The sequence below is a fragment of the Trichechus manatus genome, unplaced genomic scaffold, assembly GCF_000243295.1.
Source record: "Trichechus manatus latirostris isolate Lorelei unplaced genomic scaffold, TriManLat1.0 scaffold00033, whole genome shotgun sequence".
In the NCBI taxonomy this organism is placed as follows: domain Eukaryota; kingdom Metazoa; phylum Chordata; class Mammalia; order Sirenia; family Trichechidae; genus Trichechus; species Trichechus manatus.
The window spans coordinates 5,502,393-5,524,868 of record NW_004443969.1 but is presented as its reverse complement, the minus strand read 5'-3'; the positions used below and the strand labels follow the sequence as shown (position 1 = coordinate 5,524,868).

General features: G+C 40.4%; 1 protein-coding gene across 1 annotated transcript in view; it reads left to right on the top strand.

Annotated features, from left to right (window-relative positions):
* Positions 1 to 223: 223 nt before the first annotated feature.
* Positions 224 to 22,476, top strand: part of ACTR3 (actin related protein 3) — a 92,864-nt gene continuing 70,611 nt past the window's right edge. Inside the window, exon 1 of the mRNA XM_004375075.3 lies at positions 224 to 601. Within this exon, the coding sequence (XP_004375132.1) occupies positions 558 to 601 (44 nt within the window). The 5' untranslated portion in view covers positions 224 to 557. The remainder of the gene's footprint in view (positions 602 to 22,476) is intronic.

Here is a 22,476-nt window from a genome sequence, read left to right as displayed (position 1 = left end):
ATTCTAAGTGATGGACCGGAAAGCCCCTTGCAGCTTCAGAAGGAGAACTGGAGGCTCGGGCTGACTTCTGTGCTTCTACCTCCTTGGAAAACCCGAAGTGCATTTCATTAACGTCTGGACGGGAGCCGCGGTCGGCGGCCGCCGCCTCATTGCGCATGCTCCTTCGCCCCGCCCGCTCTGAGCAGGAACGGGGAGAGCTCGCGGCCTGGGCCTGGTCAGGCCGGGGCGTCGGCACCGGCGGCCATCTTGGCTTCCCGGGGAAAGCAGCGTGAGGGGAAGAAGTTGTAGGGTGGGGGCAGAGTGAGGAGGAGGGGAGAGAGACAGGGAGGAGGCCGCGGCGGGGCAGGGCGGGGACTGCCTGCCTGGGTTGCGGAAGTGGTAGCCGTTGACCAAGCCTGCTGCTTTCTCGCTACTGCTTCGGCTTCCCGGCTCCCCCTTAGACGGAGAGGGCGGCCCGGCTGTGGATGGTCAGATAGCCCTCATCTCCCGCCGCCAATCCCCGGCCCCAACCAGCACGGAGCAGACGGCGGCAGCTGCACCAGCAGGCGTGGAGGAAGATGGCGGGACGGCTGCCGGCCTGTGTGGTGGACTGTGGCACGGGGTAAGGGGTCTGACCGCGAACGGAACGGATGGGCTTCACGAGCGGGGGTGGGGAAACTGAGGCGGAGGAGGAAAATGGTGGGGTGGGAGGCGGCCTGTAGATGAATGGTGCGGCGAGGTGCCGTCGCCGGCTGTGTCAGTCCCTGCCTCACCGGGTTGCGAGGGGTGGGGCGTGGAGCCGGGGGCCTCCCTCGCCCCGTTGCTTCCCCCTCCTAGGACTGAGGCGGTGGTGTGGGGCGGAGAAAGACCCTGTGAACCGCTTCCTCCGCGAGACCCCCTCCAGGCCCTTCCCCACCGCGGTGGGCAGCGCCGACCAAGATGTGGGGGACGGTCGCTTCCTCGGGGGCTGCTGCCGCGGTGGGGGTGGACTCCGAGCCCGGCCCACCCAGCTTTCCTTTCCCTCTGCACCCCTTCCTGCTCCTCGGCGTGGGGACAGAGGGGACCGTCTTGGCAGAGGAGGGAGAAAAGAGAAGCACTCCTTGTGGGTTTTGCAAGATTGCTGTGACAACACTCTGCCCAGGGTGTCGGTAGGAAAAGGGAAGAATCGGACTCTTAAAATGGGGACCCAGAAGGGGCTTTCATTTGACCATTCACCTTCTCTGCCTCTTCGACTCCCGGTCGTTTCCATCTCCCACTGCGTTTTTACCGGTGAACCAAGTCACATTTTAATTTGAGAGAAAAATGTCATGTGTTACTTCTCTTGCCTCAAAAAAGTCCCCCAGTGAGCAAGCGCGCTGCAACTTCCTTAGTTTTGTCAAAGCCTCTTCCTGCCTTCAGTCTTTTATACCCTTATAAGGTAGTTTTTCGTTTCCAACCTGAGCACATCTTATTAGAACTTTCAAAATTAAGCAGATTTTAAATAGACCGAATTACCGGTGCTAAGTAACAATTTATGTAAAGTTAAAAAAATGTTTTTGTGTGCCGTGGGGAGAGAGAAAGGAGAGTACCCAGAAAAAAAAATTTAAGTTGTATACATTCATTCTGACGAGGTACCTTGAAGCAAGAAGGAAGAGTGGGAGGTATTAAAAGGATGTGCTTAATTCGCAAGGACTTGATTATGATAGATTTATAGTGTAGTTTTACGAAAATATAAAATGGTATTAAAGTCGATGTTCTGTTTGTATTAGTAGACATTTTGGATAGTTACAGCACATTCTGTATATTTACCTAGAGAAAAGACTATTTTAATGTAGAATGACTATTTTATGTAGAAATACTGGAAGTGTCTTCTTTTATCCTTGGACTGTGCTGATAAATATTACATCTCTTTCATCCTGAAAACACTCCAGTGTTTTTTCTTTGAGGGGGAGTTGTGGTGAGGGGAGGATTGCCAGCCTTTCCTTTTATTATTCAGCATATTATTATTACTTAAAAGGATTAGTATGCCCCTCACTTTATTTGCTTAATGTAAATTTTTTCTTCATGGTCATAACTTTATACTAGTGTGGCAGTTTCTAAAATCCCAGGAGGGCATAAGGAAACAACTGACTTCTTCATATATTCTCTTGGAAAACAGCAGCCTAGTTTAGCCTCAGAACTTCTATGTATTTTTAATGGACAGTTTATTAAAGTTAGTTCCTTCTTAATCCAGTCTCATTTCTCTGAATCAGTGTTTTTTTTTCCCTTCCCTCTTACTGTAATTGGTGAGTAGTTTTATGTTTAGGGTCAGTTTTAAAATTAGATTTGAGTTGAGTAGGTGCCTTTTCCAGTGTGCTTTGTTAACGTGAAAAATACTGATACATAATTAATATTTAATGCTTGAGAAATTACTGGGTTATCAATAAAAATAGTACACGTAATTGTCCATTAATAAGTAACATGCTAATATCTTAGTAGTGTGTTATTTTCTCCAGTTTTCCCTTTTGGAAATACAGTTTTGCTAATTTTTGAATTAGTATACTAGTTATCTCATTGAAGTTAATTGTCCTTAAATGACCTCATTTCTGAAGGGGCAATCTTGAATATAAAACATGCTGAATGACCAGGAGGAGTGGAGGAAGGGATTTAATCTATACGTAGGATATTTAATATTTGTTGTTACTGCTGTTGGTCTTATCCAACAAGGAGATAATTGTTAACTGGACTCTGTGATTTGAATGGAACTGATTAGGAGTACTTTTGCCCCTTCACTGTGTCATACGTTACAATCTGAAATTCCACCTTTAGAGATTTATTTCTTTTGGGCCTCAAAAGGCTTTTTGGTCTTTTCAGTTGCATATTAAATGTAACTCTTGTAAAGTTACACCTTCAGTTTTATTAACACGTAGAGGTCAGCCAGTTGAGGTTGGGTCAGTGGTAGGCATCTCTAAGGCTGTGTAACAGGTAGTTTTATGTTCCAAAATACTGTGGTCCCCAAATACAAATTGTACACCTAGTAATTTGTGTGTTCCTTTGTGCTTTAGAGAATACATTCATGTCTTAGGTCTCTAATTACAATTACCCACTTAATATAAGTGAAAAATTACAACCTGAATCAGGTTGCTCACTCCATAAGTTAGATAAAAGGTGGTTGAAAAAATTGGTTATCTTTGAAACTTAGTGGTATTAGGTAAGAAAATCTGTAAGATGTAGGAAACATGAAGCTTAATTCCCAAACTCAATTAGGGATCCTCCAACAAAACTCAGAATAAGAAAAAGAATCACCTAGGCTGAGGTCATAAAAGAAAATATTTGAAAAGCATTCAGAAAGAAATACTTCTTTCATGTTGATACCCTATTTTCACACTTTTTTGTAAAAGAAATGTAGAATAAAGTTTGGGCACAAAGATTCCCGTTGATAGATCTGATTGCTTAAAAACTAAATTATGGAACTGAAACCTGCTACCATTTATGAGGAAAGTATACGATTTTTAAAACATTGTAACACTTGTAAGATTGTCCTAAATTGTTTTTTGCGCGTTTTTACTCAAATTTGTCCAACATTCAAATCAAATGAGGAAACGTGTTTAGTACTTTTATTATGTTGTGGCCTGGTTATAGAGCTTTGCATTGTAAAATCTCCTTTTCCCTTTTATGTCTTTTTTTGCCCCTGATAAGTACTGTGTTAGTAAATTATTTCCATTGATTATGATATCAGAGGTTAATACAACCGTACAGAACTCTTGGATATATGCAGATTTAGAATGAATTAAGGATTTCCCTAATTGACTTAAACTTCTTAGCAGTCATTAAACGGTATCCATAAATGTCTTATTGGAATCAGTGAGTCAGCTTACTTTATTCATCCTGTGGCCCCATTCCGGCTGTTAAGGATAGGATGATCTTGGTCCAAGGACTGGGTGGGTGGAGGAAAGCATGTGATGTTTCTTGTATGTATTCTATCTCTAGTGTTTAATAGTAGTGCTATTTCTCTAGGCATCTCAAAGGGCAGAAACATTCACAGTATCTTGTTACAAAAAAAGCATTCACTAAAATTTTTATTCCTTGTTGGGTTATGTTTGTGTGCTGTTTGAAGTAAGTATAACGAACGTCAGATTCTTACTTAGACTTACCTAAAATCTCTTTCTGTTGCTTTCCTGCCTGCCAATTTTTATTGAAATATTGACTTTGGATCGTGTATATATTGTATCTAATGCACTTTTCAGCTTAATTGTAAAACACAGTTCGGACTCTTTAGTTTTAAGCACAAAAGGGAACGATCCACTAGTGGAGAGGACCTGCTGGCTAGGCTTTTTATTTACCTTATTTCATCTTGTGGCAGCTATTACAACTTCATTTACAAGTGAGAAAACAGGATTAGAAAATTTAAATTACTTTTATAATGTCATGTAGTTAGCATGTGGTGGTGTGAGTTGCTATTTGGACTTGTTTTTCTGTAGTTCAGCTCTCTGTTCTTTCTTTTACAGCATGGGGCCTCCCTAGCCTTTTTCAGAACTATGCACATTGCTTTATTTTTATTATAGTAAAGTTTACTCGTCCTATTCCTGTTTAATCTTTTTAAAAATAATCCTAGACTTATAATGATTTAATTCATTAGGAAATCCTTTCTTTGTGAATCTTTCTGACTTGGTTTAGGTTTTTTTTCTAGATATATGTGAATTCCTAGACTGTTTCCTTGTCAGGTTGCTTAAATGTAATCTCTAGAAAAAAATTACTCTCTAGATTTTGTTTATCAATAAATAATAATATTTGGCATTTATCAAGGATTATTGTGTCAGGCTTTGTGCTAAATTTTTTTTATTACCTCATTTACTTTTCATATCAACCTGAGAAGTATTGTCTTTGTTTTGTAGATAGGAAAATTTAGGTTTTGAGACGTTAAGCTGCTTGCCCAAAGTATCATAGCGAATAATTGTGGAAGAGCCAGTAAACTATATAATCTTCCTATATAGAGATGTACCATTGACAATTTTGAATCATTTAGATATTCTTGAGGAAATTTACTCACGTTGTTTTAAAGACAGAAAACAGTGTAATTTAAAGTTGACTTGCACAAGTAGAGAAAGTGATATTGTCAAATTAAGACTTACTGTATATTTAAGCAGCTGCCCAGCCACTCTTGTAATTATAATGAAAATGTATAATACAGTCTACTCTCAAGAATCTTAATGAAACAAGAGCTAAGACCATTTAAAAAAATTGGAGGGAGGTAGAAGATTATATTTAATCAAATGTTAGAATATATACTTTCCAGACATTAGTAGCTGTTCTGTAGATTATAAGGAAAGGGACTGTGGTCAGGTAGAATCAGGCGAGCTTAGTGAAGGTAGAATTTGAGCTATTAAGGACAGTTATGCGCCACATAACTTCCCTTAGGGCAGTGGCTGTGTCTGTGGACCAGCACATGCCCTCAGGGGGCATGCCCACGCATCCCTCCAGGTGCTCAGCAGCTTCGGCCCCCAGGGCATGCACGTGAAGCTCATGGCCAGTAGGTTCCAGAACCTGTTCCCCTTCATCAGCATGCACAAGGTAGACCTGAACACCATCAAGCGCTGCCTCCTCTACAACTACAACCCCAACTCCCAGGAACAGGATTTCCTCCATTATAACATCAGAGCGTTCCTGTGGGCGCAAGTTGGGGGATGAAGAAGCTTCCCCAGGAGAAGTTCCCCAACATGAGCCGTCTGCAGGACGTTAGTGAGCTGCTGACCACGGACAGGCGTGGGGCTGGTTATCAGAGAGCGAGGCTGAGCCCATCGAGTGAGCACATAATGGAGCTGCCCCAGGCCACCACAGGCACAGCAACATGGGGCCCAGTAGAGTGCTGTGCTGCTCACTGAGATGGGTCCTCAGATGATGCTGTAGCTCATCAAGATCCAGGAATGTGTCAGAAAGGGGAACGTGGTATTCCACAGTTTTGTGTACAAGATGGAGGAGGAGCTGCAGGCCATCCTGGTGGCCAAGGAGGAGAGGCTGTGGCTAAAGGCCTGGAGCCAGGACCAGCAGGCCCACAACATGCAGCAAAAGTGGGAGTAGAACCACAAGAAGAAGAGCCTGGTGGGCATGAAGTGGGCAGAAGCAGAGGCCCATGGGGACAGTGATGCCAAGGGGGCCGGCTGACGTGAGGAGGAGGAGGAGGAGTATGAAGCTGAGTATTTCTGCCAGGTGGTGGGCAAGGGCCTGACGAGGGCATGTTCCCCGGGCTGACCAAGCGGAGACAGCCTGCCAGGCCTCCACGCAAGAAGCAAGAAGCAGTAGGTAAAGGGTCAGAGGCCAGACCTAGGCAGTGACCGGAGGCCTCCAAAGCCCAAGGGCAGGTCCTGTGGAGCCCAGGCCAAGCTGGAGCCCAGAGGGGCTTCCTGGGGCTGTATGCAGGGCCGGGCGTGGCCGCCTAAGAGAGCTGTGGCGCAAGAGACTGCTGTGGGGCTCCCACCGGGCTCCAGGTGCAGCCTTCAGTTTCCTTTTATAAAAGGAGCTATTTCCCTGACTCCTTCCCCACCATAAATAACTGACCTCCCCTCCTCAGACAAAACAAAAGTCTCCCTTCTTTTCTTGGGGATGCCCACAGCCTGACTCAGCAGCGAGCCTGCCCTGCAGCCCCCTACCTGAGGGAACAGGCACCCCTGCCTCTGGGAGGAGTGGGTGCCCAATCCTGCTCCTGAGTGCCCAGGGTCGGCAGGCATCATGGGGAGTGGGTGCTGGGCGGGGGCACTGTGTTGTTGAGACTGCTCCCCTGCTGCCTAGGCCTGCACCCAGTACCTCCCCTTCATGGGGCTGCGGGGGCACACTGGGTGGGACCGAGCTCTAACCTGAGGCATCTGCAGCAGTAGCTAACAGGCAGTGTCCTGCCCCCACACCACAGACCTGGCCTGTGTGCCCAGAAGCGGTGTTCACATAACGTCCTGTTTCACAGAACTTGTTGTGGATGTTAAGCAGTGCATACCTGTATTTGGATGGATGTACAGGAGAGCATTTTATGCAGGAAAAGGAAAAGCATACACAGTAAAAGGAAGAGTAGCTGCTGCTTGTGTTTAGTCCTTCTAGCATAATACGCTGTATTGCTCTACTTCCTTATGATTTGAGGCCTGTGTAATACAGTGTGGATCCAGATTATGTAATGTGTAAGGGAACTAATCCGATGCACTTCTTGTGCAGCCACCACCCACCTGTCATTGGTGGCTTGCATGTTGCTATGATGCTGAACAGGTTTTAGTGGAGCTTCCAGATTAAGATGGACTAGGAAGAAAGGCCTGGTGATCTGCTTCTGAAAATTAGCCAGTGAAAACCCTGTGGATCACAGGGGTCCACCCTGCAACTGATCATGGGAATGGCATGGTGTAGGATTAGGCAGCGGTTCATTCTGTTGTGCCTGGGGTCTTCATGAGTCAGAGGCCTACTAAATGGCAACTAACAACAACGACAAGGAATTAACAATTATTGATCACCTGCTATGTACCAGGTATGCATTATATTGTCAACAAGGTTTTGATTTCAAAGACATTTGATAGGGAGTAAAAACTCTCCAGTAGAGGAGTGAAATGTTGAAAATAGAGCTTTTAGAATATTTGCACAGTGGAATGCAGTAGGATCAGATGTAGAAAAGGTATTTCGAGCATAGTAGAAACTCATTAACTCTGTTGAATGAATGAATAAATGAACAAATAGGAGTATGGTTTACTATGCATCAGAAATACACCATACCCAGTGACTCAGAATCTCTAGGGTTGGGCCTAGGAATGTTTATTTAAATAGTTTTCCTAGATGACTGTTAAGCGTCCCACTCAGCTCCAGCTTTGCAGAAAATTCTGAAATAGGGTATTGGCAGTGGGAATGGAGCAGAAGAGAAAAATTAGAGAAAGATTGCTTTTGTTTTGTTTGTACCTTCTGGCAATTATGTTGTTTTGTGTTTGTTTATGGTTAGCAAAGGCTTTATAGTCAGATCTGCTTTGGAGTTCAAGCTCTACCATTTACTAGCTGTATGACCTTGTATACTTCAAACACTGCAGGTCTGATTTTTCCCGTTTTTAATTTGGAGATAATAGTATCTACCTTATGGATTTGTTTTGAGATAATGCACAAAAAGGGTTAAGCACAGTGCTGGGCACATAGTAAAGAGTGCAATACTTTGTAATTACAGTTATCGGTGAGCTCCTTTTATTGGATTGAAGTTCTTAAGGGTAGTAACACAGTGTCTTATGCTTATATTCCTATCTCCTGCAGGGCCTGCCCTACCATAGTGATTTGCACAGTCAAAATGTTTTTGCTGATTTGAGAGATTGTGAAAGGTAATGTAAGAGGTATAGCAAGGACTTAGCAGTTGATTCTAGTGGATGGTAAGTAGGCATCAATGAAAATTTCAAGATTGGGTCATTGGGACAGTAAAGTTTGTTTCGAGAAACCGAATAAATTAGAATTTGTTGTTGAATTAGAATGATAATTTATAATTAGAAATGTCCTAGGGGAAGTTAAAAATACTGGAACTTCAAGAATGGAGGTGGATATTGGGAATTATCATTAAAATTTATAAGCTGAAGCTAAATAAAACGAGAATTAAAACAGAAAAGAGGAAGAAGATGGAATATTAATGTTCTTTCTTTAAAAAATTGGGGATATATGACCTGGCTTCTTGAGCATCACAGTGAGAAGAATGTGTGAGCACCTGTGAACATTTGTGAGTGGTAAGTGGTCATCTGTGCTGACAGCTGATCTATCTCATCCCACTTTCTAAGACGCAAAATCCTTAGTCTGGAGGAGAATTTAGTTCAAGGTAGGGCTGACTTTCCTTCCACCATGCTCCTGATTGTTCCATATTCTCTCTCCCCACTAACATGTGGAAACAGCTAAATTCTTGGACTAGGGTTAAAATGTAGCCTCAAGCAGTATGTTTCCTATAACAAAATTCCACTATACTAAAAGTATTTGAATGCTTACCTGTAATTGTATTGGAACTTGTAGCGTCCTTTATGACATTCCGTATCTGTAATAGCCATTGGTGTAAAGAGGCAAGAGCAAAGCAGTTAAGTTAATAGTAACACTATATTAATGTGCTTTATAGCTTACCAAGTGCTTAAAACATTCATGAATTATTAAATAACAATTCGAGGCAAGGTGATGTTATTGAATAAATGTTTTAAATTTGGTTCTTCAAAACAGGGTAGTGATTATTACTTTGTGTGCTGGTTTTATACCTTTATGTAGGCTTTTATATTATGAAACATATAAAAGATATCTACATAATAGACTAATAGACCAAAACAGAAAGACAAATAATATCCTAATTTTTCCAAAAGGCTACTTTGTGGAATTTTCGTAAGTTTGTTTCAAAATTGTTTTCAAAATCTCTTCCAAACTGTTGATTTAAACTGGTCATCCTTACATACTCATTGCAGTGAAAAAAAGGGACAGCCTTGAATTTGTGTAGAGTCAGAAGTATTCCTTTTCCCTTCTCCCTCTCCACTCCACCTCACCCGATACCCACCTCAAAATAATATTTTCTTCATCTGTCCTGAGACACTGAACATTCTGTGTTTAAACATTCTCTCCTTGGCTTAGGGCTTCTTGCCTTTTGTGAAAATACAGTACTCTTTGAGAAGGGTATCTTTAAAGCCTTTTTCAGTTACAGTATTTAGTGTGAATGAGGGGTTGCTGCAAGGAAGATAAAAGTACTAAAAGGAGAATTAGAGTGCAAAAAATTTCACAGCTTAGGGTTGGTTTTGAAACTGTGTAAACATATAAGCTGTATTTTTAGTACTGGTCCATGCTAGAACATAAATGTTTGCTTACTTAAACTTTAGAGTTTATTACCTAAGTACAGTGTTCTTTTGTTTTGCTACCCGCATTTTTAAAATTCAGTTACTTTGAGGTTACAAAAATAACAAATAATAGATTTGTGAAACTTGCTTTAGTGAATTAAGGGAAGTGCTTAATGACTCACATGGAATTGTAGAGCTGAAAAAAGACTTTGAAGATAATTTAATCCACTCTTCATTTCAAATGAAGCTGAGGTCCACAGTGGAGAGATATCTTTCAGGAATGTTCCTAGTTATTAATTGATAGCATTGTTGAATTCTCTTAAGCTTTCTTATGTGTTCACATTTATGAGTTATAAAAAATCTGTTGTCATAGAGTTGGACTCATAGCGACCCTATAGGACAGGGTAGAACTGTCCCATAGGATTTCCAAGGCTGTAGTCTTTACAGAAGCAGACTGCCACGTCTTTCTCCTGTGGAGCGGCTTGTGACTTCAAACTACTGGCCTCTCGGTTAGCAGCTGAACATTTAACCACCGCACCACCAGGGCTCTTATTAAAACAACAACAACAACAAAAAAAAAAACCTGTTGCTCTTGAGTCAGTTCCAACTTACAGTGACTCTATAGGACAGGGTAGAACTGCCCCATAGGGTTTCCAGGCAGCAGCTGGAGGATTTGAACTGCTGACCTTTTGGTTAGCAGCTGAGCTCTTAACCACTGCGTCACCAGGGCGCTTACAGGAGTTGGTAATTTCTTCTTAGGTAATGTATGTTATCTATAGTTAGTCTTGGTGCAACACATGTATAAATTCTTTAGTGTTAATATTATAATACAGAGACATACTGTGGGACACAAATGAAAAACTAATGTAAATGTTCCCCTGACAACATTTTAAACAACTTGATTTAAGAAAAAAAAAAGTAGCACTTGGTAGATGCCAGGAAAAATTACTTTCATAAGATGAATGCTTTTTGTAAAAAATTGTTTCAGGGATTTAAGTCTTAGGCATATTCCTTTTAGTGTTTTTTGGAATTCATTTATTTAAAGGCTTATTACAGTAAAACCTGCAAAAGCTGGAACCTGTGTAAGGTGGAAATCTGTCAGAGAAGGACCACTCAAATGTTTTCTATGAAAATAAGTGATAGAAAAGTGATAAGACTGCACCGTGTCAAAGGCAGAAAATTTGTGAGACCTGGAAAAACAAGGCAGTCTCACTGAGTTCCCCGCTCTCCCAGGTTTCACTGTAAATACAGTTTGTACAAATTGGTCATTTCAAGGTCTTTTAAGAGTTTTTGTTTTTGAGATAATTATTTGTAACCTTCTCAGAAACTCTGAAGTGGATACTATTACATAATCCCCATTTTAAAGATGAGGAAACTGAAGTATAGAAAGTATAAGTAACTTTCTCAGTAAATAGTGGATATACGTAAGTAGTGAATATAGAATTTGAACCCTGAGGCATCTGATGCCAGAGCCCACTGCTGTACTGCCCCCTCCAAACTTGTTGCCATTGAGTCGGTTCTGACTCATAGCAACCCTGTAGGACAGGGTAGAACTGCCCCATAGGGTTTCCAAGGCTGTAATCTTCACAGAAGCAGACTGCCACATCTTTCTCCTGCTGAGAGGCTGGTGGGTTCCAACTGCCAACCTTTTGGTTAGCAGCCTAGTGCTTAACCAGCGTGCCACCAGGGCTCCTTTACTACTCCCTGCTTGGGAAGGGGTGTTAAATTGTTAACCCAGCTTATGAAGGTGTTCATCTTAAAAATACATGTTTAAAAAAATGAGTATCTTTAGAACTACTGATTTTCGTACAAATATGAAATATGAAATGAGGTCTTTGTGACCAGTGTATCGATTTGATTAATCTGGAGCACTTGCAAGTTAAGTGGCATAGAATTTTCTTGTTGGCTGACTATTGTCAAATCTACATAGTACCTAACTTCCAGTAAAACTGAGAAATTGTTGTTTAATTCAGGACAGCTCAGTTAAGGAAATAATATTTAATTTTATATAACTTCAAAATGAAAGCATATGTATTCCTGAAAATAAATACAGTGAACCCCATGAGAGCCGGAGCTTGACGCAGGACCACCTTGTTTTTCCGGGTCTTGCAAGTTTTCTGCCTTTGACAGGATGCAGTCTTGCCACTTTTCTATTACTCGTTTTAGTGGAAAACATTTGAATTTTCTTTCTCTGACGGGTTTCTGCCTTACACAGGCTCCGACTATCACAGGTTTTACTGTAATAATAGAGTGCCTCTGCACATGTGTTATCAAAGTCATTCCTGTCTCATTAATGACCACACAAAACACAGAAATGAAGCAGTCAAAAAATAGAATTTAAAAATACAGGACTACAAAAGTAGATTCCTCTGAAAAAGGAAAGTTTTTTTTTTTTTTTTTTTAAATTTGAGTCAGAGGATTTAATATTTGATATTTGGCTCTGAGAATAATGAATATGTAGTTTTAAGGGAAACATATGGTGTACCAGAAAGTAGCATTCTAAAATAGAATTAAAGAGATTGCTATCTCTGGAGTATATGATAAGTTTAGATGCATTTTATTTAAAAAGCACACAGATTTTTAGTAGAAGCTTGTATATTTTGTATTTGAAAATATTTTAAAATTTTGCTTCATAATCATAATAATCAAAAAGTAGAGGTCATAGAGCAAAGGAAAGAAACTTTTGGGGGGACTTCCCCCCCGAGCCTTTTCTTGGTTATTTATTATTTATATAAAAGGCTAGCTGAGAATTTGATTGCTTTCCAGAATGCCTTTCAAAAGGGGCATAAGCTGATTTATAGATTTTGGAAGTTAGTCTTTTTAAGAATGAATTATATTCCTAACTTTTACTGTGTTATAACTAGGTAAAGGCATTCCCAAGGAGCCCTGGGGGTACAGTGGTTAAGTGCTCGGCTGCAAAGCGAAAAGTTGGTAGTTCGAACCCGCCAGCCTCTCCATGGGAGAAAGATGTGACAGTCTACTTCTGTAAAGATTACAGACTTGGAAACCCTGTGGAGCAGTTCTCTGTGCTGTTGGGTCGCTGTGAGTTGGAATTGACCGAAGGGCAATGGGTTTGGATTTTTTTTTTTTTTTGGTAAAAGCATTCCCAGATTGCCATTGTCTATATGTGTGAATGACCAGCCTTGCTTGATTCAAGTTGCTTTGCTGTCAGGAAAGTTTTTAAAAACAAAATAAAGTGAAACAAAACGATTATTTAAAAAGTGAAATAGGGTTTAAAATTACTTGATAGGAAGACTATGTGAGAAGCAGAAATGAGAAAAATGTAACTTGTGGCTATATGAGTGAGAAATCTTGAATGCAAATAACAACAAACTAACTTTGGTTACCTAGTAGCCCTCTAGTGGGTTCCAACTCATGGTGACCCAGTTCTTCACAGTAGAACTGCGCTTAGTAGAGTTTGCAATGGCTGATTTTTTTGGGAGTAGACTGCCAGGCCTTTCTTCTGGGTGCTTCTGGATGGATTGGAACTGCCAACCTTTCATTTACCAGCCGAGTGCTTAACTGTTTGCACCACCCAGGGACTTCTACAACTTTGGTTAACATAAGCAAAAAAGGAATTTTTGGAAGGATATGATGTAGATCACAGAATTGACAGGACTGTAGAACCAGACTCAGAAAAGGAGCACCAAAGTTATGCTACAGAAAGTCTGGCTAAGATGCTGCAACTAGACACTAGTAATAGGAATTCTAAACTGTGTCTTTATCTTGTAGTTACTCAGCCAAGAGTCAAAGTTCTGACCTAAGCTCAAATTGGTTGGGCACAGCTCATGTGTTGTATACTAGCTGACAGGAGTGGATTGAGTAAATATCACTTCTTCCTTCTGTAATAGAATGTGGGTTTTTGCCTCCTAACAATACTTAATCAGAGGTGGGTCCCTCAGAATAGGAATGGAGATTGGATTCTGGCAGAAAAAAATTTGACAGTGTCTACTCAAGAGAAAAGATGGGAATGGGGAAGTATCTTACCCATTTTTCTTTATATTGCCAAAAATTCCTTATTTTAGCTTGATAACTGCTTGATCCATTACTGACTAGCAGATTAAATTAACATTATTTTCCAAAAGTGCAAAAACTTCTGTGACTTTCACAGTGTTAAATCCAAACATCTGAAAGATCAGTTTTTTTAAAAAGAATAATTGACGATAGTAGGAATAATATGGGACTTTTTTTTTTTTTAAAGTAAGCCAGAGTTGCAATTTAAAGAATTTGAGCTGCAGTAATATTTTATTTCTGAGGATATATGTAAATAAAATTAGAAAGGGAATAAATAGCTTATACATCCAGTTTGTTTATAGTGGGAGAAATTGGTCCTCAAAAATATCTAGTAAGCATCATCTATGCAGATAGGTACTTTTAGTTGCTGTGGGGAATATAAAGATGAACAGGAAATGGTGCCTGCCTTTAGGAGGCTCACATGTACACAAATAATTATAAGACAATATGGTAAATGCTCTGGCAGGTATAAATGAAACTTTCTGGAATCATAGTTGAAGGAAAATTTACATTTTCTGGGGAAGATGAAAAAAGGCTTCATGGTGAAAAGAATAACCAAAATAGGCCTTTAAGGATGACTAACGTGTTGATAGGTGGGTATAAGACTAGTGTGCCAGATGAGAGAACAGTGGGAGGAAATAAAGTGAGGTGGGAAAAATGAAGGTTGAATTTGGATGTTAGGTGATTCCGTGGCTGGAATGTTTTATATGGGAAGATATATAGTATATGCTCAGTAAGTGCTTCCGAAGTTGAATTAAATTAAAAAGATACGTTAGAGCTAAATCATGGCAGTCCAGAGGTCCTTGAATTCTATATAAATTTTGATATTTATGTAGTAGGCAATATGAAACAACAATCTGTTGTAAATTAAGTTTATGAGAATGGGAAGTATATTTGATAAATTCATCATAGTGATTTATGATGTTAAAAATAATAGGCAACACTTATGTCGTGCATACTGTATGCTAGACACTATTTACGTATATTATTGACTCATTCAATACCTAACTCTATGAGGTACTTAGTATTATCCCCATTTTACAGATGAGGAAACTGGCACAGAGAGCATAAGTTACTTGCCAAAGATCATACAGCTGGCATGATAAAGCTATACTGTCAGTTCTTTCTCTGATTTTATTTTGAATGTAATCACTTATGCCTAAGGGAGGCAGTTGGTACAATGAAAAGAGATAGACTTTGATACTGATAGATACCTGAGTTCAAATCTAGTTTCACTATTTCTTCGAAGAGGTTACTTCTTTGAGCCCGTTTCCCAACATGTAAACAGAGATAGAACATCCATTTTGCAGGATTATGATGTAGATTGTTGTTGTTAGGTGCTGTTGGGTCAATTTTTGACAGAGTAGAACAGCCCTATAGTGTTTTCTAGGCTGTAATCATTACAGGGAGAAGTCCTGGTGGCACAGTGGTTAAGTGCTTGGCTGCTAACTGAAAGGTCGCTGGTTTGAACCCACCAGCTGCTCCTTGTGAGAAAGATGTGACAGCCTGCTTTTGTAAAGATAACAGCCTTGAAAACCTTATGGGGTGTTTCTACTCTGTCCTGTAGGGTTGCTTTGAGTTGGAATTGATTTGATGGCAATGGATTTTTTCTTTTTTTTTTTTTTAGTTTAAACTTTACTGGAGCAGATTGCCAGGTCTGTCTTCACAGAGCTGCTGCATGGGTTCGAACCACCAACCTTTTGGTTAACAGCTGAGCGCTTAACTGTTGTGCCACTAAATCCAAAAAAACCTGTTGCTGTGAAGTTGATTCCGACTCAGTGATCCTGAAGGACAGAGTAGAACTGCACCATAGGGTTTCCAAGGCTATAATCTTTACAGAAGCGGACTGCCATATCTTTCTGGCTGGTGGGTTCGAACCTCCAACCTTTTGGTTAGCAGCCAAGTACTTAACCACTGCATCACCAGGGCTCCTAATTGAAACATAACAGACAACTAATGGTAGCTACGGTAGTTTATGAAGGATCTGAACTTGATCATATCCTTAGAAAAATACAAATAGGATATGATAGATGGAAGAGAGGGAAGGCTCTGTCAGTGTAAGATGTGTAAAAAGGCTTCATGGTAAAGATAATAACCAAAGTAGGCCTTTAAGGATGACTAAAGTATTGATAACCAAAAACCCCAAACCCACTGCCATCGAGTCGATTCCAACTCATAGCTACTGTATAGGACAGAGTAGAACTGCTCCATAGGGTTTCCAAGGCTGTAAATCTTTATGGAAGCAGACTGCCACATCTTTCTCCAGCGGAGTGGCTGGTGGGTTTGAACCGCCAGCCTTCTGGTTAGCATCCGAGTGCTTTAACCACTGTACCACCAGGGCTCCTAAAGTATTGGTAAGGTGGTGTTATGGATTGAGTTGTGTCCTCCCAAAATGTGTGTAAACTTGGCTAGGCCACGATACCCAGTATTGTGTTATCGTCCCTCATTTTGTCATCTGATGTGATTTTCTTGGGTGTTGTAAATCCTACCTTGTTGATACTAATGAGGTGGGATTAGCAGCAGTTGTGTTAATGAGGCAAGACTCAATCTACAATATTAGGTTGTGTCTTAAACCAATCTCTTTGGAGATACAAAAGAGAGAAGTGAGCAGAGAGACGTGGGAATCTCATACCACCAAGAAGGTAATGCCAGGAGAGTAGTGCGTCCTTTGGACCTGGAGTCGCTGAGCTGAGAAGCTCCTATTCTGGGGAAGATTGATGGCCAGGACCTTCCTCCAAAGCTGACAAGAGAGAAAACCTTCCCCTGGAGCTGATGCCCTGAGTTTGGACTTGTAGCCTACTAGGCTGTGAGAGAATACATTTCTCTTTGTTAAAGCCATCCACTTGTGATGTTTCTGTTATAGCAGCACAAGATAACTAAGACAGGTGGGAATAAGACTGGTGTACCAGGTGAGAGAACAGTGTAGGAAATTGAAAGCTCCATGATGGCAGGAATTGTGTCTTTTTGTTCACTCTCTAGCTTTGTTGTTGCTGTTGAGTCAGTTCCAACTCATGGTGACCCCATGTGTGCAGAGTAGAACTGCTCCAGAGTGTTCAAGGTTGTGACCTTTCGGAAGAGATTGGCAGGCCTGTCTTCCGAGATGCCTCTAGCCTAGTGCACGTATTTAATAATGCTCAGTAAATATTTGATTGATGAAGGATGGTTTCTGGGAAGTCAGAAAGGAATTGGGGGAGGTGTCAATTAGGAGATTGCCCCACCTGGAATTGGGATATTCCTGTTCGCAGATGTGGGGCAGGAAGTAGTTTATTTGTTTAATCCTGTCTTTATTCAAAAGGATTTTAAATGTAGCAGAACATTTTGAAATTGATTTGATGGGCAGTGGGTTGTATAGATCATTAAGTAGAAGAGTGATAATAGATTTATAGAGGATTAGTCTGGGTCTAGTATTTTATAACAACTTTATTGAGAAATAATTTGCATACTGTAAAATTGACCATTTTAATATAATTTATTTTATATTTGTTGAGAATATACACAGCAGAACATAAACATATTCAGCAATTTCTACATGTACAATTCAGTGACATTGATTACATTCTTTGAGTTGTGCAACCGTTTTTACCTTCCTTTTCTGAGTTGTTCCTTCCCCATTAACTTAAACTCAGTGTCCCCTAAGTTTGCTATTTAATCTTTCAAGTTGCAGAATTCACCTTCTTAAAGTGTGCAATTGAATGGTTTTTAGTATATTCACAAGATTGTACAGCTATTATCACAATCAATTTTTTTATCACCCTCAAAAAAGAAACTATCCATTAGCAGTCGTTCTCTCCTGCCTCCAACCCTTGGAAACTACTAATCTACTTTCTGTCTCTGGATTTGTCTGTTCTGGCTATTTCATATGAATGGAATGTTATAGTATGTGGCCTTTTGTGACTGGCTTCTTTCACAGGGCAAGTATTGATTGCTGTTATCTGTGTCTTTAGTGGTGATAGTTTGGACTGGTGGAGTAGCAAAGGGGTTGAGAAAACATGACAAAGTCTTTAATTATAGGAATGGATAGAGGGATAAAAGGAAGCTCTGGATAAAGGAAAATGGTCTGGGTAAGGAATTGTGTCATCCGCTGTTACCTCATTTAATCCTCATGACAAAATCTTGCGAATTCAATTTTATTTCTTATGTTTTAGAAATAAAGTCTGTAATCACAGGATAGTAAATGGTGGAACAAGCATTTCACTCATGTCATTTTGATTTTAACGTCAATGTTCTTTTTTCCCTGCTAGTGAAAAGGAGTTAGATTTTCTTAAGTTTTAGGCCTAAAAGGATTGGGGAGATGTTGTGAAGGAATTGGAAAAGCTTTTTAAACAATTGCTATTTGTTTTTATAGCTAATATTGTCTTGTTCTCCTTGTCAAATTTCTCTTTCAATTAGCTATTACATTTTTGTTCTAAAAGTTCCTAACAGCTTTGGTTAAGTATGCAGAAAACTGTGACTAAGCTGAAAATGAGATATTATGGAAGTAGGCATTGGGATTCATGTGTAGCCCTCCATTTTCATTTAAAATTTAATAATTATATGCTTATCATAAGGAGCCTTGGTGGTGCAACAGTTAAGCACTTGGCTGCTAACTGAAAGCTTGGTTGTTTGAACTCGCCCAGCGGCCCTGCGGAGAAAGATGGGGCAATCTGTTCCCGTGAAGATAGTCATGATTCGGAATTGACTCGAAGGCACGCAACCACAACAACGCTTAATACGGGGAGAAAAGGATGTACTGTGTGTTTTTTTTTTTTTTTTTTTTAAATAGTATTTTATTGTGTTTTTGGTGAAAGTTTACACAGCAGTTTAGGTTCCTGTTCAATAATTTCTACACAGGTTGTTTAGCGACAATGATTACATTCTTCACAATGTGGGCATTCTCATTATTTCTGTTCTGGTGTTCCATTTCCATTAATCTAGTTTCCCCGCCTCCTTACATTCTCATTTGGTTTTAAGTAGTTATTGACCATTTGGTCTCATGTCCCACTGCCGTCGAATCAATTCTGACTCATGATGATCCTGTAGGACAGAGTAGAACTGCCCCATATGGTTTCCAAGGCTGTAAATCTTTGCAGAGGCAGACTGCCACATCTTTCTGCTGTGGAACAACTGGTGGGTTTGAACTGCTGACCTTTTGGTTAACAACCGAGCTGTTTAACCACTGTGCCACCAGGGCTCCCTTGGTCTCATGTAGGTGGTTTTTTTAAAGGAGCACAGTACTTAGAGGTGAGAGTCGTTATTTTGTGAGCCAATTTGTTATTTAGCTACAAGGTGACTTCAGAGGTTAGCTTTGGTTCAAAGTTGGAAGAATATATTAGGACAGTAGTCTTGGGGAAGTCCTCCAGTCTCAGCCAGTCCAGTAGATCTGTTTTTATTATTTTTATTTTTAGAATTTGAGGTTCTAGTCCACATTTTTCTCCCATTCCATCAGGGTCCATCTATTGTGGCCTTGATTAGAATCATCAGTAGTAGTAGCCAGGCACCATCTACTTCTTCTGGCCTCAGGGTAGATGGTGCCATGGTACGTGTAGACTGTTTGTCCTGTAGACTACTTCTTCTTTGAGTCTTTGGTTTCCTTCTTTTTCTTTTGCTCTGGATGAGTAGAGACCGGTAGTTATATCTTACATGGCTACTTGCAAACTTTTAAGACCCCAGACACTACCCACCAAACTAGGACGTAGAACATAAATTTATGAACTATACTATGCCAGTTGACTGAAATGCTCCAGAAGTCTGTGGTCTTAATCCTTCAAACCCTGAAAACCAGTCCCACGAGGTGTTTGGTTATGTTTAAGAAGAATCCATAACGGTGCCCCCATGTGCGTTATTATGTATATGAATATATATACAGGCAGTCACATAGATGCATATACATATGTATACACCTGTGTATATATACATACATACATACATATACATATGTATGCCTATATAAATACATACATGCCCACACATATGCATATACACAGCAAAACATCATTTCCACAGTTTCTACAATTCAGTGACATTGATTACATTCTTCAAGTTGTGCAGCCATTCTCACCTTCCTTTTCTGAGTTGTTCCTCCCCCACTGACATAAACTCACTGCCCCTTAATGCTCCTGGCTAATCTTTCTAGTTGCTGTTGTCAGTTTGATCCCATATAGACAGATCTTAAAGAGCACAATGCTCAAGGCAGATGTTATCTTTACTAGTGAATCTGAATTTTTGTTTGGTTTTAAGAAGACTTCGGGGGTATTTTTGGTTTGAGGTTTAAAGATTATCTCAGGGCAGTAATTTCAGGTGTTCATCTAGCCTCCATAGATCCAGAAATTCTGGATTCCCTGAGAATTTGAAATTCTGCTCTGCATTGTCCCCATATTCAGTAATGGTAGCCAGATACCATCCATTTCTTCTGGTCTCACGGCAAAGGAGGCAGTTGTTCATAGAGGCAGTTAGCCACACATTCCATTTCTTCATCCTGTTTCTAACTCTCCTTCTTCCTCTGTTGCTCCAGGCAAGTAGAGACCAATTGTTATGCTTTGGATGGCTGCTTTTAAGACCCCAGAAACTACACAACTAGCGGTAGAACAGAAGCCAGTTAACTGGCATGTCCCGTGAAACCATGACCGTAAACCTCCAGAGCAAGGAACCAAATCCCATGATGTGTTTGGTTATACATAAGCAGCCTCAGCAGCTACTCTTTTTTTTTTCATTGTAAATATGTTTATCACACAACTTTTGCCAGTTTTTTTTTTTTTTTAAACAGGCATACGACTTATTGATAGTACTTAACACTAATTGGCTATGCAACGGTACCCTTAATCAGTGTGATTTTTCCATCATCATACAGCGGAACTCAGTACTCCATAAGCAATAAGTCCCCTTTTCCCCCTCCCTCCTGCCCCTGGTAACTACTGACAAACTTTGTTCTCTATGCATTTGCCTGTTCTTGTGTTTTTATATAAGTGGCGTCATACAATAGTTGTCCTTTTGTGATTGACTTACTTCACTCAGCATAATGTCTTCCAGCGCCTTCCGTATTGTAGCATGTATCAAAACTTCATTTCATCTACTGGCTGAGTAGTATATTTTTTAAGGTCGAGAAAGCATTATCAGTGACGATCCCCATATCCGCTTTCCTCCTCCCTAGAGGCAGTTACTACCATGACGTTGTTGTTGTTAGGTGCCATCGAGTTGGTTCTGACTCATAGTGACCCTGTGTACAACAGAACAAAACACTACCCGGTCCTGCAGCATCCTCACAATTGTTATGCTGGAGCCCATTGTTGCAGCCAGTGTGCCAGTCCATCTCGGTTAAGGTTTTCCTCTTTTTTGCTGTTGCTCTACCAAGCATGATGTCCTTCTCCAGGGACTAATCCCTCCTGATAACATGTCCAAAGTATGTGAGATGTAGTCTCTCCATCCTTACTTCTAAGGAGCATTCTGGCTGTATTTCTTCCAAGACAGATTTGTTTGTTCGTCCGGCAGTCTGTGGTATATTCAGTATTCTTCGCCAACACCTGCACTTTGTAGGTTGTCATTGAGCCTTCCTCCAATCCTGGTGCCCCATTCTTCATATAGTCCACCTTCTCAGATTATTTGCTCAGCATACAGATTAAATAATAAGTATGGTGAAAGGATACAACCCTGATGCACACCTTTCCTGATTTTAAACTACTCAGTATCTCATTGTTCTGTTCAAACGACTGCCTCTTGATCTGTGTACAGGTTCCTCATGAACACAATTAAGTGTTCTGGAATTCCCATTCTTTGTAATTTGTTATGATCCACATAGTCGAATGCATTTGTATAATTGGTAAAACACAGGTAAACATCTTTCTGGTATTCTCTGCTTTCAGCTAGGATCCATCTGACATCAGCAGTGATATCCCTCATTCCACGTCCTCTTCTGAATCCGGCTTGAATTTCTGGCAGTTCCCTGTCTGTATACTGCTGCAGCCGCTTTTGAATTATCTTCAGCAAAGTTTTACTTCCGTGTGATATTAATGATATTATTCGATTATTTCTGCATTCGGTTGGATCACCTTTCTTTGGAATTAGCATAAATATGGATCTCTTACAGTCAGTTGGCCAAGTGACTGTCTTCCAAATTTCTTGACATTGATGAATGAGCACTTCCAGCACTGCATCTGTTTGTTGAAACATCTCATCTGGTATTCCGTCAATTCCTTGAGCCTTGCTTTTCCCCAATTCCTTCGGTACCATCGGTTCCTGATCATATGCCACCTCCTGAAATGGTTGAACATCGCGTACTTTTATTTAGTATGACTCTGTGTATTCCTTCCATCTTCTTTTGTTGCTTCCTGGGTCGTTTAATATTTTTCCCATAGAATCCCTTCAATATTGCAACTCGAGACTTGACTTTTTTCTTCAGTTCTTTCAGCTTGAGAAACGCAGAGCGTGTTCTTCCCTTTTGGTTTTCTAACTCCAGGTCTTTGTATATGTCATTATAATACTTTATTTTGTCTTCTCGAGCTGCCCTTTGAAATTTTCTGTTCAGCTCTTTTACTTCATAATTTCTTCCTTTTGCTTTAGCTACTTGACGTTCAAGAGCAAGTTTCAGAGTCTCTTCTGACATCCATTTTAGTCTTTTCTTTCTTTCCTGTCTTTTTAATGATCTCTTGCTTTCTTCATGTATGATGTTCTTTTTTTTATATTTTATTGTACTTCAGGTGAAGGCTTACAGAACAAATAGTTTCTCATGAAACAGTAGTACACATGTTGTTTTATGACA